The sequence below is a fragment of the Haliaeetus albicilla genome, chromosome 9 (assembly GCF_947461875.1).
Source record: "Haliaeetus albicilla chromosome 9, bHalAlb1.1, whole genome shotgun sequence".
In the NCBI taxonomy this organism is placed as follows: Eukaryota; Metazoa; Chordata; class Aves; order Accipitriformes; family Accipitridae; genus Haliaeetus; species Haliaeetus albicilla.
Window position 1 is genome coordinate 32,071,850 of NC_091491.1, and position 18,006 is coordinate 32,089,855.

At 53.6% G+C, this 18,006-nt stretch overlaps 2 protein-coding genes across 3 annotated transcripts; one reads left to right on the plus strand and one right to left on the minus strand.

The window, feature by feature from the left end:
* Positions 1 to 1,299: 1,299 nt before the first annotated feature.
* PDCD1 (programmed cell death 1) lies at positions 1,300 to 7,411 on the minus strand. The gene is made up of 5 exons (XM_069790760.1): positions 7,247 to 7,411; positions 4,853 to 5,185; positions 3,653 to 3,808; positions 2,989 to 3,023; positions 1,300 to 2,153 (listed from the first exon to the last, which is right to left on the minus strand). The coding sequence occupies exons 1-5, from the start codon at positions 7,353 to 7,355 to the stop codon at positions 1,935 to 1,937; spliced, it is 852 nt and encodes a 283-aa protein (XP_069646861.1). The 5' UTR covers positions 7,356 to 7,411; the 3' UTR covers positions 1,300 to 1,934.
* A 4,758-nt stretch (positions 7,412 to 12,169) lies between these two features.
* On the plus strand, positions 12,170 to 17,677 carry DYNLT2B (dynein light chain Tctex-type 2B). Of its 2 annotated transcripts, none has more exons than XM_069792436.1 (5): positions 12,170 to 12,324; positions 12,892 to 13,025; positions 14,690 to 14,759; positions 16,529 to 16,592; positions 17,231 to 17,677. In XM_069792436.1, the coding sequence occupies exons 1-5, from the start codon at positions 12,257 to 12,259 to the stop codon at positions 17,276 to 17,278; spliced, it is 384 nt and encodes a 127-aa protein (XP_069648537.1). In that variant the 5' UTR covers positions 12,170 to 12,256; the 3' UTR covers positions 17,279 to 17,677. The 2 variants fall into 2 exon arrangements, with proteins under 2 accessions (XP_069648537.1, XP_069648538.1); XM_069792437.1 differs by having other exon boundaries at positions 12,175 to 12,324; positions 12,909 to 13,025.
* Positions 17,678 to 18,006: the final 329 nt, after the last annotated feature.

Consider the following 18,006-nt stretch of genomic DNA (forward strand, 5'->3'; position numbering starts at 1 on the left):
CCCAAACAGCAGTGGGAGATGTTTTTGCTACACCTTCGACCCCACGGGATGGCTTGGGAGCCTCCACTTGGCTGCAGACCAGCATCCACCGAGAGGGGAAGGGACCCAGCCCCAGCCACTCCTGGAGGAGCCATGGCTGCAGCCAGGGAGCACAGAAAGGGCTGAAGACCCAGCACCTGCACTGCCCGAGAGGCAGGACAGAAAATATGAAGCAGGGCCCACCCTCTCGCCGCTGTCACGTCTGACGGGAAAGCCAAAAGCAAAACTGCTGACTGAGCTCCCGCTTATCACCCGCTGTGGCTGCCGCCTGCCTTGGCTTTCCGTGTGAGCTGAGCCCAGCCGGCCACAGCAGGTCTCTGCTGGAGCCGCTGGGGCAAGGAGCAGGGCTGCTGCTTGCAAAAAGCCCCAATGGGCTGAGCCGTGCATTGGCGTGAGTGGATGTTGTGGGAGTTAACGGCACTGCCCGTGGTGGCTCCTGGGAGCCTTCAGCAGCACCAGGGACCAAGGGGGACCACCACATCCACTGTCCTGCCCTGAGGAAGGGTGAAAGCCAGCCCAGACGGATATTCATCCCATCTAGTCCCCTCTGGAGGTTTCTCAGGGACTCCCCAGCCCCCACAGGGGACAAACTGCAGTGCTTGGCATGCCTCACCCCTTCCCCCAGCACCTGAGCTGGCTCCCACAAGGCTGCACTGGTTTTACTGGGGGTAAGGGAAAAAGAAACCTGCTGACGGTGCCACTGAAGTAAGATGCAAGTGACTCTTCTCTGTTTCCACTAGGTTTTATGCTCTCCCAGCAGCTCTCTGCTGCCTCCAAAGCCACTCCTTACTGGGGTTTCTCCCCTCTCGAGCAGTTGTCACTTCTTTCCGTTCCGGTTTCTGGCAGGCAGCACAGCCCTGGCATCGCTTTCAAGAGGGAAAATGGAAGTTTGGAGCCAGAAAGCTGCACTGAGCACCATGTTGTGAGTTTTGCCCTGGCTGACGGCAGCCAGGTCCCTGGCACGACAGGGATGCTCATCCCAAATGGGCTCAGCAAGAACCCTGAGACAAGCCTGGTAAGGGGGGGGGCTCAATTTGCAGCTGCACCTGGGTGACCAGCTCAGACAGGGGCGAGAGGAAAAAGAGCAGCGGCTTCTCTAAATTATTAAGAGCAGCTTCGTGGAACAGCGGCTTGTGTATTGCACAGAGAGGCCCAGGAACCACAACAGACGACGCCGCCTCCCGGCTCTCGCCTGCGCGCTGCCAAGAGCCGTTATTTGCCTGCCCACGCACTTGCCATCACGAGTCAACAAACTCCCCGGACATGAAACCCTTTATTCAGCCCCCAGGGCCAGATCCATCTCCCACCTGTGCAGGGAGGGACATGAGGGTAGATCTCACCTCTTGCAGAGGAGGAAAGTGCCTGGAGACAGGAGGAAAAACAGCCAACCTACTTCCCAGGGGTTTCTTCTGCCCCAGGCAAGGAGAAGCCCTCAGCCCCAGGCTCCTGCGAGCAGCATCTCCCAGGATCCACTCCAGCTCTGGCCTCCGGCATTTCTTCCCACAGTCATGCTTTGTTAGTTGGACTGGACCTGGGCAACGGAAGCATCGTGGCCACTCCAGAGAGCCCTGGTGGAGGTAGAAAACTGAGGCACGATGTAAATCGCCTTTGGGACAGACCTGTTGGCACTGCTGCTCTGCCCCAGCCCTCCTCCCTGCCCTGAGTGAAGAGGTGGCACGTGGAGCCCAGAAGGGACCTTCCTTGTCCCGAGGTACCCATCTCATGGCCACAATTCCACCATGGCCAGGACTGTTTGATATCAACTCCAGCAGCAGCGCCTCTGTCGCTCTGGTCCTGGCACACTCTATTTTTCCAAACTGCAAACTGCGGTGGGAGCGAGCGTCTGGGGCAGCCTGTCCCTGCCCACACCCCCTGGCGAGGAGGGACCCCAGCCCTCAGCAGGGCTGTGACTGCAGCTGCCGAGTCCTCTCATCCTGGTGTTTCTTCCCCCGCTCCGGCGTGACAGGTTTCTCCTCTGGGAAGACAATGGTGGCGTATTCAGTCTGGTCAACCGGCCGGGTCTCGGGGGGCACCTGGGTGCGCTGGTCGCACTGAAATTCCAGCACGCCGTAGTCCACAGTGGATATGGACACCATGGGGGGCTTTTCTTCCTTCTGCAAGGAAACCCCGTCGGGGCACTTCATCATCCAGAGGCACCCACCATCCCCAGTACAACCCCCTTTTTACAGCAAGTGCCAAAACCAGTTCTGAAGCATGCTGGGAAGGTGAGAGCGACACAAAGCAGAAAGACACGCAGATCTGGGATAGCGTTTTCCCAGAGAAACCAGACTGTGAGCCTTGGGGTCACCACTGAAGCCATGTGAGTCTCAGCTCTCTGCCTCTGCAGGCAGGTTGGGCTCCCTGCCTGCCCAGCCATGGAAGGCAGGGTTGTACTAGGAGCCCTTTTCCCACCTCTCCATTGGGCTCCGAGCTGGCACAGGGTGCACCAGGAGAGTCTCGGGCTGAGTTTGCTCAGCCCAGAGAGGGGAGAGCAAAGGGGGACCTACTCGCTGCCTTCAGCTACCCAATGGGATTGGAGAGAAGATGGAGCCATACTCCTCCCGGTGGTGCCTGGCAAAAGGAAGACAGGAAGCAGGACCTAGCTGCAGCAAAAGAAATTTCAGCTTAATATATTGGGGGAGGAATGTTTCCTCCCATTTTCTATAGCAACACAATCCACTATCAAAGATAACCCTGTTTTAAGCAAGGGTTGGACTAGAGAGGTCCCATCCTCCCTCGGGCAGTTTTTTTGATTTTGTGATGGGGCTGTGCTGCAGGTGCAGAAATGCAGTTGTAACTGTGCAGAAAAGATCAAGCAGCATCAGAGAAGACAGGAGGAGCGAGAAGCCTGTGAAGGGCTGATAAAGGGAGGCCCTGCACCCTCTGCACCCCAGCAATGTCACAATGCTCCCCTGCAGCACGGAAGGGCATCAGAGACGGAAAACTCACCGCTGGTGTGTTTTCACTTGGTGGTTTCTGCACATCTGCAAAGTAACACATTTGGTTAGAAGATGCCAAGATAGCTCGACCATCTGGGGCTGGGGCTGACCCAGCCCCCACATCCTAGGAGAGTGCTGGACATGGCAACCATTGCACCACACTTCCTCCGTCTCCACTCCGGTCTAAGACCCTGAGCATTACAAGGACAAGTGAGATACCAGCCCACTGTCTAGGGTTTAATTGGGATTCGTGGGGTGCGATTCCTCAGGGGTGCCCTCTGGGAGAGCTCCCCTGGGTGCCTGTGGGATGGCTGAGGCAATGCTCAGTTGCAGCAAGGAGATGATGAGGTGCCCCAAAGGTGCATGCGAGGGATTCACATGCAACATTAAGGCACCGCACTAACGAGCGGTGCAAAGCCACAGCATGTGATCTGGGGTCTATGAAGGGCGAGCAGGGCCCAAAGAACCCTTCTCCCCTAGGCATGGAGATACCTGTCCCATGGGGACATGCCACAGATGAGTTTAGCACATTGAACCAGCCCGTGTACCCCAGGGAGCTGCAGGCATCTGGCTGCCCCAGGTCCCAGCTGGGTTTGCTGGATGAGCATCACCTATCAGGTCCCGTGGCAGACCCCAGCCCCTCAGTGCAGCATGGTCCCTGTGGGGGATCGTACCTCCTCTCCGGTACGTGACGGTGAGGTAGCCGAAGATCAGCAGCACAACCGCCCCAGTCAGCAGCAAGATGCCCACGAGCACAGCCCTACTGTGGTTCGGGGCACTGCCTTCCTCCATCTCGGGTTCATCTGTGGCATTTGTCTTCTCAGGGGCTGCTGTAATAGCCATTCAAAAAAGGGAGAACAAAACAGCAGGTCAGGAGGGTAAAATGGCCTCTAGTCCTTGTGAAAGGCAACAGGGGAACATGGGGGCTGTCCCCAGAAAGGGCTCAGTCCCAGGCGGGCTGCCACAGCCCCACCAAAGGCCCTGAATTTCGGCTGACATGGGGGATGTTTTGGCCATGTCCCATGCCTTCCCATTGCAGGTGGTGAGGATGATCCCACACCGCTGAGAGTTGGAGTGCAGGGGGCCAGGGCACCGCTCTGCAGCCCGAAGCAGCCCTGCAGCATGACCCCATGCCCAACAGAGCCCCATGGAGGACACAGCTTCCCCAAGCCTACCCTCTGCTTCCATGTCCTGGGGCCATCACAGCATCAGCTCACGTTGGGAAGAGATGTGAAAGAGTGACTTCTGCAGTTCTTGTCCTTTTTCTAAAAGGCTACCTTCAGCCCCACAAAGCCTCCATGCTGCCAAGCAAAGGCATGGCAGATCTTGCTGCAAGATCTCATTCTCCCACGCCATGGTGCTATGAGACCCTCCCAGGGCATGGTTTTGCAACAAGGGTATCTACATCAACACTGGCTGTTCGAGGGGGTCAGAGCCCTGGTCGTCACCCCAAACACAATCTCTATCCCCAAAGGAGCTGTTCAGGGGCGAAGGCAGCTCCCTACAATGGTTTCTGCCTCCATCTGTGGGTGAAAGCAGCTCCCTATGCTGGCCTCCTGCCTCCATCCATGGGTATGGACTCACTCCTGCCAACAGCATCACTGGGGACACAGCCCCAGCAGGTTGGAGACCTCCTGCCTCAGGACCAGATCCAGCCACAAGGCAGATGGGGGAGGACAGCTTGTGTCCCTAGACCTCAACCCTGCATGCAAGGAGAGGGGAAAGGGCAGAGCTGTGCTCTCCTGACCCACACCAGGTCCTCCCTCAGCGGGGTACTGCCTGCCTTATGCCCTGGGGCTGCACTGTGTTGGAAGGGGTAGCACTATGGGATGACACCAATGAGCTGTTCCCATCAGCTCAGCCCCCAGGCTGACCTGTGACCACCAGGTGGGACCGGCTGCTCTCCATCACTTTATCGGGTTCAAAGAAGGTGATTAGTCCACAGTAGTAGGAGCCTGAGTCATTCTGGTAGAGGTTCAGGATCTCAATCTTGAAGGCAGGAGTGTGGTTGGTGAGCAGGTACTTCTCTGTCTTCGTCTGTGGGTTGTTCCGGCTGATCTCAGCAATTTTTTGGGCTTGGCTGTGGTTGGTCTCCTTGTACCAATTGAGGCTGTACTCCAACCCAGAGTCATTCTCCATGGAGATATTGCAAAAGAAGGTGGCTGAGCTGCCTGCAGGGACAGTTAACACTGCTGGGAAGAGGGTCACTGTTTGGGAGAGAGGAAACAAGGAACAGACATGGTTACAGTGGGCACAGGTCCAGAAACAGGCATACCCCCCATGCAGGAACCAAGGACGCAAGGCCAGTCCGCAGCATCACCCCAGATCACGGGGAGGTACATCACACCACGTCTCCCCTTTCTGAGTGTGTGCCTGCCGGCCAGAGGGGGATGCTCAGGGGTAGTAACTGTACCATGAAGTGGTTTCAGCAGAGCTGATTGTGGTCTGGGCTACCTAAAATTAACCCAGAACACCTGCACAGGGGAAAACAGGCTTTGGGGATTGTATTCTTTTAAATTTATCCTGTATTTTAGTGTCTGAGTCATCCTTCCTCCAGCTGATGTTGCCTCTGAAGGCGAGCAGAGGGACCAAGTCCTGGGCTGGGGCAGCACCCCGCAGCGCAGCCCACTGCGTGCCCGGCTGCCTGCCAGGGTGCTCCGGCTCTGCCCACTGCTCCATGCTGGGAGCACAGAGTGGGCAGGGGCTGCCCAGGGCACAGCATTTGCCATCCCCAGCCTGAGACCGTCTGACGGGGCAGAGTGACCTTTAGCTTACGATGCCATCCCTTTCCAGCTGCCTGTCCCCTCCTCGCATGCAAGTGGGCAGCCAGGCACCCACCCCGGGGGGGTCCTGGCCAGGCTTGCCAAGCTGCTCCCAGCACAGAGGGCAGTCAGCCATGGCCACAGCCCCCACAGCCCTTAGCACCAGCCCTGCTGCTTCGCCACATTTCCCTGCCCATGATCCCAAGCGGCTCATCCCACTCCGGGCAGCGGGGATGCTGCGAACATGAACACGGGCCAGGCTCACAACGTCCCGGCTCAGCCAGCCCCATCCAGCAGGACGAGGCAGTTGCTGCATTAACTTTTGTGGGGAGCAATAAAAAGCAGGAAGAAGCATGTTTCACACAATTTATCTGACCAAGCTATTCAAACCGCCAATGCTTTGAAAAGTCCCTGCCATTAAGAAGCTAATCTTCCCTTTTCAGAAATTGCCACTGATAGCAGCCCCAGAGCTTGCAGGCAGAGTTAAAAACTCCTTCCCGTTGCTCTAGTACTGGCCTGAGGCCATAGGACCATGACCTCAGCATCACCAACCAGAAAAGGATCCAGGACAATTCCTTGAATAGATACAGGATTAGATGGAAAACTGGGCTGAGAAATGAGGGATGAGACTGGACGGGAGGAGGGAGGGAGGGAGGCAAGTGCCCTGGCTCCCACAGGCAGTGCTGGCCGTGGCAGTGCCCACACCGAGAGGCATAATTTTTGCAGTATTCTGGGTTTCTTGTGTTTAACAGGAAATATTCAGCAGGCTCAGGGCTTTGCTTCCTACCCAGTGCTGCTGCCAGAAATGAATGAAGCACTCGGAGGACTTCTGAAAGCAGAGGTTGCGTTTACATGTTTCCCTGCATCTTCCCAGCACCAGAGGTAACATCTGCTCCGAGGGACGCCCAGCCCTGCACACACCCTCGGGGCAGAAAACACCCGAAGCCACCAAAGAAAGAGCCAGGCTGGGAGGAAAGGGGGACACGGCTTCATCAGGGCTCTTGCTTGCTCTGCCCAGACTCACCCCTTCCCTTCCATCTCCCTTTCTTCCCCAAATTTCACCCTGAGCAAAACTGCACACAGGACCCTGGCTCCCCCAGGATCAAGTCCAAACCATGAGGCGCAGCCCAAAGTCGCAGCCCGAAGCCATGAAAGCCAGAGCAGAAAACCCCAGACCCCGCATGGCACGGGTAAACCCAGAGACTCAACACCAAACCCCAATCATAGACAGTGTGCCCACAATGCGGTTCCAGTGCTGGCACCATGGGCGGGGGACATGTCCCCTTCTCTATCCTCTAACCCCATTTCTGCCCTGAGCATCCCCATTTCTGCCCTGAGCATCCCCATTTCCCTCGCTTCAGCTGTGCGTCCCCAAAAGCTTTGGCTTTTCTGCCTTCTTGATGCCAGAGCTATTTTTAACTACAAAGCTCCCAGCCCTTAGACGTTTTCCACCAGCTGCAAACAACACGGGCCATATCGGCGAGCACGCTGTGCTCCGGTACCTACCCCGGCGGCAGCTGGCCAGCATGGGGACGCAGCAGAGCAGGACGGCGCAGAGGCCGGTCAGGGCCATCTCCACGCTGCCCCACATTGTCTTCGAGGCACACGGAGCCATGGCGAGCCAGTCGGTCCCCTGCCCTGGCAGGTGTGCCTTGCCGTGCCGTGCCGTGCCGTGCCACCTCCGGCTCTCTCCCTCCTTTCTTCCTTCCCCACAGTGGCAGCTTGTTCTCTGGCGTGCGCGGCAGGGGCTGGGGTGGAAATGAAACGTGCCCATCTCTGCCCCAGAGGGAAACCCGGGCTGCCTCCCGCCCCCAGCTTCCTCCCCGCAGACGCAAGGATCAGCTGAGCCAGCCCTGGCCCCTTCCCCTCCCCGCGCGCTCCCAGTGCGCTCCCACGCAGGCACCCGGCTGCCGAGCAGCGGGGATGGGCACCTCTGAGCCCGCACCCTTTTTGGGGAAAGCTCCCAGGGATGGAGCAGGCAGGGACCACTGGGGACATGTCCTCAACCGCAAGCCTGGCCCGTAAGTCAAAGGGCTGTCTTGGGTTCCCAGGCACCCATGGGTGCTGCCAGCAGGTGCCCATGGCGGTGGGGTGTTGGGGGACATGTGGCACTGGGCAGCCAGGCAGGGTCTGAGCAGCCATGGGGCACCATTGGCAGGCTGCTCCCACCGGGAAGGGATGGGAGAGGAGGAAGAAGGTGAAGAAGGTGGCGAAGGCAGAGAAGGAGAAGAAGGAGAAGGAGAAGTTTTACCTCCTTAGGTGTGTTTCTCCACAGACAGATTTGCAGAGAGCAGGAGCAGGTGCCCAGGGCCGGGGTGCTGTTATTGGGGTGACCTTTGCAGCAGAATTCTTTAATTTCTCCACCGGTGATGTTCCCCGCTCGCCTCACTGACTAATACTCGCATAGGAAATAACCGAAGGTGAAAGCACACTGTGGCTGGCTCCTCCGCTTCTCTCGAACACAGCTTCGGTGCCCCGCAATTTTGGAAAGTGTCAGGGGAAAATTAATAATTGGGGTGAAGGATGTGTTTCTCATGATGATTTCATTATTTTCTGGGCTTTCAGAAACCAGCAGCAGGACTGGAGCTTGCTCACCTCTCGCTTTCAAACAGGGCCCTGGCAGGCGAGCGGGCTGGGGAAGCCACCCCTAATTCGGGATGGCCAACGAGGGGGTTCTGAGCCAGGGCAGGCAGGGCTCACCCTGGGTTGGTGGCTCAATCCAGCCTGTCCTGGGTCCTCTCTTCCAGTCTCCTCCTGGCACTGCAGCATCACTCCTTTCTCATGAGCTTCTTGCTCTGCTTGGGCCACACAGCAAGCCTGGGGGGGTTGTCCCCTCCTTGTCACCTTCCCATGCCGCCTGGCCAGAGGCCACCACCTGGCAGGGTGGCAAGAGGAGCGCTCTCCACCATGTGCAACGGTGCTGGGGGGCTCCAAGGTGGACATCGCCTCTTTCTTCGCAATTTCCTGCATTTTCATTAAAAAAAAAAAAAACCTAACTAAACTAAACTAAACTAAATTCCAGAAAATATGGAAGCTGACAGCAAGGCTTTTCCACCTATAGGCTTTGTGTCCCCAAAAGGTGACACCAGCCATCTGGGCCGTGTGTGGGGAGGCTTGTTTGGCGCTTGCAACATGTTTTGGTTTCTAGAGGCGGAAGATGTGACAGGTATCACCACCGAGATCGCTACTCACCAAACTAGGGATCAGCAGGAAAAACTGGCTCACCCTCCCCACCCTGCATAGCAGCAGAGGTCTCTGATTAAAATCGTAGCACGAATTGCTCAAACTTTCCAATGCACGCTCGAAATGGGGCACAAGCTGGTATCCGGGGCGGGGAGGCTGCCACGTCCACTAGAAACCAGTGGTGGCTAGATGCAGACCATACAGCAATGTTTACAGATGCTCAGGTTCCTTCGGAAACCTGTGCCCCAGCGCTCCCCCCTTCTCCCCAGCAGGCTGGGGACCGGCACTGACACCGGAGCCTTTCCAGGCTGCTTGGGGTGCAGGATGAGGCTGTGTGCAGCCAGGAAGCACCGGGGAGCTCGCAGAGCCGCAGAGCACGCAGCAGAAACTGCAGAGGAGGGCAAGCCGGGAGCTCTCCAGCAGCACGCTGATGGAAAGCTTGCTCTGTCGCAAGAGAGAGAACAGGGGTTTTTTCCTCTTTTTGCTGAAAAAAAAATTTAAAAGGATGAAAAGAATAAAAGAAAAGATCAATCTCGCTGCTAGGAAGCTGCTGAGGGGGAAAGTGAGGTGAGCAGCAGTGGCGTGCCCCAGCCCAGCACATGCCCTGGGTGCTGGCATCACGGAGGAGCCCGGCCTTGGCCCTGCAGCAGTCCCCAGGCTTTGGGCAAGCTTTGCATCCTGCCTGCACCCTGCAAGACCAACACAGCTCCTGCTGGCTCTTATGCCAGCTTCTCCATCGCCAAGGAAAACAGCCTGGCTCCAGCTGTGCTGTGGCTCCCCACTCATGCTGGTAAATCCCCTCCAGCCCAAAGGGGTGGATGGCACATCCCGGGGTTAGCTGAGGGGGGCCTGAAAAAGATCCTTTGATACTTAAAATAAATTCTCTTTCTCTGAGCTGAAATGTGGTGAATTGCATGGGGCAGTCCTCTTCTATTTGGCCACCGAAAGAGCAAAAGAAGGGTTAAAAAGGAAGGAGAAAGAGGAGTAAGTGAGAAAACAGTTTGCTCTTCATAACTAAGAGACAGGAACTTCAGCAAGCACGTCACACCACTTCATTGAAGCATTAATGTCCTTTTCTTTCCCAAGAAGAAGCAGGCCCAATGTGTCAGCAAGGGTCCCAGCTACACAGCTGTGACCCAGACGAGGCCCCAGTCTCCTGCAGCCACCACCGTCGAGGCACACAGCTATCACCCTGAGCAATCGCCTCAAAGGATCGAGGTTCAGTCCCAAAATGGCTTAAAAGCATCTTGGGTATTTAAGGAGCACTGAAAATTTGGAAGATGAAGAAGAAAGCAATGACCAAACACTTCAGATGGAGCTGACTGAAGCCCAGAGCTGAATGTCCTCAAAGTCCAGGAAAGCAAACTTCCCAAATGAGATGGGGAACACAAATTACCACAAAAAGATGCTGAGGAAGTGAAACGCACATGTTCCCAAAGATCCCTCCCCCGCTGGTTTAACTGAATTCATATTTGTGGGTCTGACCCAGACAGGAGACGATGTGGCTGGGGCAAGAAGAGGAAATGGTTAATAGTGTTTGCAAATAAACACAGAGAGCATCGAGGTCTTTCAGATACTTCTCAGAAATTAGGAAGGCCCCTGCAAATGATTTGCATGAGCAACGCCTGACCCTGCGGGGAAAGGCAGAGGCTCTGGAGGGGGGTTGGTGAGTAAGCAGCAAGTAAGCGGAGGGATGGAGCGGAGGTACAAAACTGTTCCTTTAGCAAGTGGAAATCTGCAGGGCCTGGGCAGGGCAATGGTAACTGTGATGCGAAGGTGCCACATGGGTATGGCATGGGGCCACCGCCACCTCCGGCATGGCAGCAGGGTGCTGCTCCTGCCAGCGGGCAGAGCTAATGCCCAGCCTGGCGGTACCAAGGGCTCCGATCTCTAGCAAGCGGTGCTGCTAAAACCCATGGAAATCAGGAGCTGCTGCTCCTGCTCAGGGTCTCAGGAACCTACCCGTGCTCAGAGCGGGTTGGGACAGGACCTGGTGCCAGCCGGGATGAGTCTGTGCATCCCGAGCAAAACCCCGGCAGAGGTGCCTCCTGGTGCAGCCTCACACCCTCCTGCACCCGAGGGCACCTCCAGGCAGCACCCTGCCCACAGAGCCCCAATCCCTGGTGCCCCCCAGCCCTACCGCACATGAGTGCTCCCTCCAGCCCCTCATCCCCAGCACCGGCACGCTCCGCACCAGCTGCGCCTTCACACTGTTTCCATTCGAAGCTGGGTGAAGCGCCGGAGGACCGTTCTCAGCGGTGTCATCTGCTGCACGTAAGAAGCGTGATCGCGGAGATTGCTGCATCAAGATAAACAGCGGAGGAAGCAGGATGTCAGCTTCTCCGGAGGGGGCTGTGTCATACTCAAGCTGTCGTTGGCCAGACTTCCTTGGGACAGACGGCGGCTGCGGACAGTGAAAAGAGGACAAGGGTGTGACATGGGGAGGACATCGGGGAGCGGCAATTTTAGGCCTTTCTGGAAGATTTAAGAAGTTTCTGGAAGAAAGGAGCGAGGCTGGGATCTCCGTGCCGACGGCTGGGATGCACGGCCCCGGGGCAGGAAGGGAGCACGGGGTCTGGCAGCAACAACAGGGGCAGGAATCGGGGGAAGAGGCTTCGTAACGGCAACGGTTTGGGGCTGCGCTCTCCTCCGCCTGCACCCGCTGCCCCCGCAGCAGCCGGGCGCTCCCAGCGAGGCTCCTGCGGCCGCAGCCGGCGCCGGGGGGCCGGGACACCAACGCGGCCCCCCTCTGACTGAGGCCACGGGCTTGCAAAGACATCTGTGGGCTCGGGGACCCCTCTGCCCCGGCTGGCAGCCGAAGGGCGCAGCTGCGGCCGCTCCAGCCCACCCAGCCCTGGGCGAGGGAGCGGGCAGGGGGCTCGGGCTCGGGCTGCCAGCCCGTTTTGGGTGGGAGAAGGGCACGGGGAAGCACCCAGCGGTGTGAGGTGCGAGGGCGTCTTCCCGGCTGAGGAGCCGCTCTCTGCCCCCATCGGACCTCCTGCCGCGCGCGCCCAGCCCTTCACGTACGACTGCAGGTATTACTGCAGTCAGTTACCATTCATTTACCAATTATTTTACGGTATAAACTCTTTTAATTGTAAAAAACGTCACAAATGTCAAACGCACACGCACACACACCCCTCCGCGGTGCCGCCGCGCTGCCCTCGCGGCCACGTGCGAGACCCGCCCCCCCCCGCCTCCCTCCGCGCACGACGGGGGGGCGGGGCGCGGCGTCGTGACGTACGGTGGCGCCCCGTGACGCGTGAGGGAGGCGGAAGTGGCGGGGGTTGCCGCGGTAACCAACGCCGTGGCGGTCTGCGGGGGGCTGCGGCCATGGGCGAGCTGGGCCCGGACGATGGGGCCGGGAACACGTACAGTCTGCGGCCCGGCCTGCAGCGCCGGTGAGCCCGGGGCTGGGGCCCTGGGCGTGGGGAGGGGGGCGGCTCCGGGGAGGGAGAGGGGATGCTGGGGGCGGGGGTGCCCGGGGGCTTTTGGGTCTAGGGGGGCACTGGGGATGTGGGAGCTGCGGTGGGGCTGTCGGGGAGGGGGTCCCTGGGCATGGGGGGCTGGCATAGGGCTATGGGGGCTGGGTGGGGGTGTTGGGAATGGGGGACCGCCCGGGGTTTGGGGACTGGGGAGGGGCACTGGGCTGCCAGACCAACTTTGACGCCAGCTAAAGGGGGATGTGGGTGAGGAGGGGAGCACAGGTGGGGGACGCTGCTGGAGGGGCAACCTCCGATGGGGCTGGTCTCGCACCTGTGTTTATGGGTGTTTAGCTTTTGGCAGAGCTGGTTAAGTATCTCCATCTTAGCTGGGCTTTTTTTCCCCATGATTTTTCATTTGTCATTTTTCTTTAATAAGTGAAAGCTAAATTTTCCCAGGTAAGGTTATGTACATTTCTACACATACGTGCTCTACGTTGTGTGAACTTTCTGGGCCTTCTGTTGCTGTTTTTTTTGCCCTGATAGATTTAAATCATCCACAGTAAAAGAATGCATCCATGCAATACTGAAGGAGAAGCTGGCCAATGTACAGTACATCCCAGAAGAAATGCCTCAGCTTACAAAGTCATTATCAGAGACAATAAAAGACAGACTAAAAGGTAAGGAGGTTTTCTGGGGAAGTTGTTTATTTTCTTACTGTGTCTTCTCCCTTTGAGAAAATCTCTCTTTCCTTCTTTATTCTTGAAATCTATTTCTTTACTGTTGACTGACTCAAGCCTATCGTTATGAAACATTCTGGCCTATATACATATGTTCCTTGCCTGCGGAACTAAAAACCTAATTCAAGCAGACAAAATTTGGTTTTGTATAGACTGGCTGGTGTGGGACGTCAGCCTTGGAGGGGCTGCAGGGCGAAAGAAGCTGCATTAGAGAGAAGGAAGAAGTGATGCTTCATTGCTTCTTACTTCACTAAACAGAACCATTCCTGCTTTTTTTCTGCTGCAAGTTAGATCAGAGTTGGGTCAGAGTGGAATAGCAGGGAGATCAGAATAAGACCCAGTGAGAGCAGTGAAGGGGGAGAGAGTTAGGAGCATAGTCAGCCAAGGAGGGGTGTGACTACAGCCTTACAGTACTGGAAAAAGGTCGTGGTGGTGCTGCACAGGATGCCCTTCAATATTTTTGAGTTCAAGAGCTAAACTTCAGGCGCCAGCAGGTGTTTCCTGTGTTTGTTCAGTGCTGGAACAAGTATATAGATGTGAGTTGGCAAGGTCACTCTTTTTTTTTTCTTTTTTTTTTTTTTTCCTCCGCCCCCCCTTTCTTCCTGAGGGCAGGTTGGTGCTCCATCTGCTGGGCTGGCCAGACACAGTGACACAGACATACCATCACGCTCAGCAGGAGCCATGGATTTATGCTTCTCCCAGAGTTATGCATCTGCTTTAAAACCAGCAGCAGCTGTAGTCCCAGCACGTGTTGATGCCAAGCTAATATGCACAGGGCTTGGCTTCAGTAATCTGTGAACACACTTGCAGTAGCCTGAAGCGAGACTGGCCCGGTGTGGCCATTGTATCAGCTGGCATCTCTGATAAGCATTGACATGCTGCATGCTACCAGACCCAGCATGCTGTGTTCAGTTCTCCAGTGGAAACAGTGTGCCAGAGTCTTCCCGGGACACTGCTTTTGGAAGACAGGCACTAAGATCTATATTTTATTTTAAACATGCTTGTTCTGGTTTGGCTTCTGGAACATTGCCATGGCCTGATTGGATCTGGCCTGTGCCCCAAAGGTATTTCTTTACTATTGTAAAACAACTGCATATCTTTGCAGACATATAATGGTAGACCCACATGTGCTTTTATGTGGCCTTTTATCCCAGCTCAGAAGCAAAGGAAACACCTACATGGCAGAAGAATCTCTACAATACCTTTGCATCAGGTATTGTACAGTTTTAAAATAAGCCAGTTTCTTTTCAAATTGGATTTTGTCCACCAGCAGCCTTATTTACATTCTTTCCATGTGTTCAGCTCTTAAAAGTTGTTAAAGTAGAATGCTGACATACAGTGTGGCTGTTCAGGGGTGTCTTCTGCCTTAGATTCATCTTTCGACGGATGCAAAATACCCTGTTCACCCTTTAACTCCAGTAAGACTGTGGTGCTCTGTACCTAGGAAAATGAAGCCGCAAGGCAGTCTGTCCACTTTGCCAATTGCATGGATTTGTAAAGGACACTGCTTTCTAACCAGAAATCTTTAGCTTTTTGCGTCCTGTTTTGGGCTTATATTTTAAACAAGTTGTTGTGCTCACTATTACTTTCTTCTTTCCCTCCAGAGGAAGGATTTGACAGGTACAAAATGGTGGTGCAGGTTGTGATTGGAGAGCAAAGAGGAGAAGGAGTGAAGTAAGTTTTGCATCTTATAATTATATTTCTATAATTTTTGAGTTTTGAGAGTTTTTTTCTTTGGAAGCTGCTTCCAGCTTTCCTAGGTGCAAAGATCTCTCTGCAGATGATAAAGTATAAAGCACTTTCTTTTCTCTTTAAGTGGCAAGTGAGGGCTTGGACTGTGGCTGATTGAATTACCCAGTGATAATTGGCTGTATGGTGTGTCTTAACAAGCTGAAATGCTGAAAAGCATTTGTGAGCAGTGTTGCAGAAAGGCATTTTATGTTGTATTCATGATGAACTAGAGCACACTCCAAGTCCATCCTCAAGGTCCTGCTGGAGCACAAGCCATGGTAACTCCCTTCTGTCTAAAGCCAGGTTTCCATAAGTATGTCATTTGTATTTAATCTCCACAAGTAGACATTTTTCAGAAGTTTAAATTTCTGTAATCCCCATGCAATACTGTCATGGGAATCAAGCTTAGACTCTGGGTGCTGAGCACTTGCAATCTAGCTCCAGATGCCTGCAATCAGACAAAAGAATTCCTCTTGGCTGCGGTAGTGGGCTGTAGCTTTCCATTACTAGTGAGTGGGGAGAAGACAAAAGAGAACAGCCCATGAGGTTTATGTGCTTTATCTGTAGGGCTTATCTTTATTATTGTGCCTGGTACTCCAGCAAAAGATAAGTACAGCAGAGCTATAATCAGATCTGCTGCCTCAATGTTCTGGAGGTCAGGCAGGAATATCTGTACCTGCTGCTCAAGCATTTGTCGGGAATGCCTGTCTGCAGGCCAGCTGTTCCAGAAGCACTGTACCAGGGTGAACGGTTCATTGAGGTGTTGTGATTTGAAGTGTGAAGCCCAGCAACACAGACTAACAGAGCAATTGGGGAAATTCTCTGGTTCGCAATAGACAGGAGGCAAGACTGAAGCATGATCACTAACATCCTTAATGAATACTGGGTAACCAAGGTATTCCAGAGGCAGAGTGGAATACTGGACTGAAAAAAAAGCAGAACGACCCTGAGGGCTAAGGTAATGGGAAAAAAGGATGAAATTCACCAGTCTTAGGACAATAAGTCATACATGTGGAGACTAGGAACAATACACTGTGCCACAAACAGGGATCCCGTCAGCTGAGACTGACTGGGGCAGGCAGGGAGCTGGGCATTTACAGCAGAGAAAGGGGAGTGTCAATGACATTAGACAAGGCAGTAGCAAGGTCTCATCCGTAATATCCTATTAGGGTCTGGTTGCTTGTCTTCAGGGTAAGGCTTGGACTGAAGCAGGTGTAGAAAAATGCCAGCAGGATGGTCAGGGAACAGAGAGTATAGATATGAAAGGACTAGAAGAGCTTAGCTCGTGGTCTAGTAACACGACATCTGCCAAGGAATATGATAGCTCCCTATAAATAAATTGGGAGTACATACCATGAGGGTGCAGGAGGTGAAGGACGAGAACAAATAAGCTAATTTAGCTACCAATATGCATAGGCCAGAAGTCAAATGTTCTTAAGCACCATAGCAATGAGGTTTCAAGCCCTGCTGCACAGTGGAGGTAGCAGGGTTGGTAGCTGATGAGTTTGAAGATGGAGCTTGATTAACATATAGAGGGGGTTACAGCATATGGAATTCAGCAGTGGGAATCTAGGCTTAGGATTCAGGAGAACGCTCCCCATTTCCTTTATCATTAAAGGAAACCCAGTTTGCTTTTCAAGGAAAGTATCTGCAATCACTTAGGTCCTTACACATGAACTCTGTAACGGCTCTGCTCTGTCTCCTCTGTCTAGCATGGCTGCGCGATGTTTCTGGGATGCTGACACTGACAGCTATGCTCATGATGTGTTCATGAATGTAAGTATCGGCTGTTTTACCATGGGAAAGTGTAAAGCTACTTGCTTTTGTATGAGAGGCAGAGTGACCTTAAATGTGGAGCAGAAAAAAAACAACCACTAGAAGGAAGGAACCAAGACTCTATTGAAACAGTATGATTTTATGTCCTCCTTCACAAAACTTTCTATATAATACCCAACATAGTAAAACTTATTTCCTGGGTAGGTCATACAATACTGCACAAAAGTTGTTATAGTCACACCATTTTACAGGTGGGGAGAGGAAACACAAGAGAGAAAGTCTTTTCTTATATGCTTTGCTGAGCTACTGCCATGGATTATGGCTGGAATCCAGGGCTGAGCAAAAGTCAAGGGTTTATTTCATTATTATTTTATTTTTATTTTATTTTAAACTGACACCTAGACACCTGCGGGTGTGTGGATGGAGTAAACTGAGGCATTATCTGGCATTCAGACACACTGGCCTGGGTTACACCACAAGTGAGGTGAATAAGAAACTAACTAACAGACAGAAAATTATAATATATTGCAGTATAAGGTTATGCTCTGGTCTAAATGTCCTCCTAGGTTAGCCTTTTTCACTTAGGCTAGCAACGAGCTTGCCTTTACTAACACGGAGCCTTTCTCTGTTTTCCCCAGGACAGCCTGTTTTGTGTGGTAGCTGCGTTTGGCTGCTTCTATTATTGAAGATGGTAAACATTCCACAGAAGGACAGAGGTGGGGGAGAACGCTTTAGGGTATTTTTTGTTAACGTGCACAAAAGCATCATGTTCTTCCTGTAGTACCTACAAAATAACAGCTCTACAAAGCATGTCCTACACCTGTTCTACACACTACAACTTTCCTTCTTCCTTGTGGATATCGATACAGCTTTAAGCACAACTTTATAATGTCCTTTATTTAAATCGCGCTTTGTTTTTATATAGTGTTGGTTTTGTCCTAAAAGTGTATTGCCAATAGTCATTGTTTCTAAGGCAAACTCAGCTTTCATCTTGAAAGGGTTCTGTTGCTTTTATTTTTGTTAATTTTCTGAAATGAATGAAATATTTATAAGAAATGTAACATAATAAATCTATGTATTTAATATTTCTTCTCCTGTGGGTTGACTTCTGCCATTTCCACTGTTCGTCTTTTTCCTCCACTCTACAAGATGCACTAGCCTGGATGGCTTGTCTGTGCTTCTCAGATGAGCATTTTCTGAGGATTCTTTGTAAATTAGCCCATAAAGCTGACCTCGTATTCTGTTTATCCAGATTTGTTCCTGTGACTCCCATAACAAATGGGCTGTGAATCCCAGCTGTGTCACACAAGATGGTATTAATTGATAGGAAGACAAGGTATTTAGGACATTAGGTCAGGCCAGCAGCCTGCACACCCCACGACTGCTGAAACTCCTCCCTGCCGTAACTTCCATC

Bases quoted from the DNA above. Each gene is read 5' to 3' on its own strand.
- PDCD1 (XM_069790760.1), bottom strand. From the start codon at position 7,355: ATGGCTCCGTGTGCCTCGAAGACAATGTGGGGCAGCGTGGAGATGGCC. The intron at 3,809-4,852 runs GTCAGCCTGGGG...TGGCTATTACAG, and splicing joins GTCCCACCTGGTGGTCACAG to CAGCCCCTGAGAAGACAAAT. The intron at 2,154-2,988 runs GTGAGTTTTCCG...GTTTCCTTGCAG, and splicing joins CAAGTGAAAACACACCAGCG to AAGGAAGAAAAGCCCCCCAT.
- DYNLT2B (XM_069792436.1), top strand. From the start codon at position 12,257: ATGGGCGAGCTGGGCCCGGACGATGGGGCCGGGAACACGTACAGTCTG. The intron at 12,325-12,891 runs GTGAGCCCGGGG...TTGCCCTGATAG, and splicing joins CGGCCCGGCCTGCAGCGCCG to ATTTAAATCATCCACAGTAA. The intron at 14,760-16,528 runs GTAAGTTTTGCA...TCCTCTGTCTAG, and splicing joins CAAAGAGGAGAAGGAGTGAA to CATGGCTGCGCGATGTTTCT.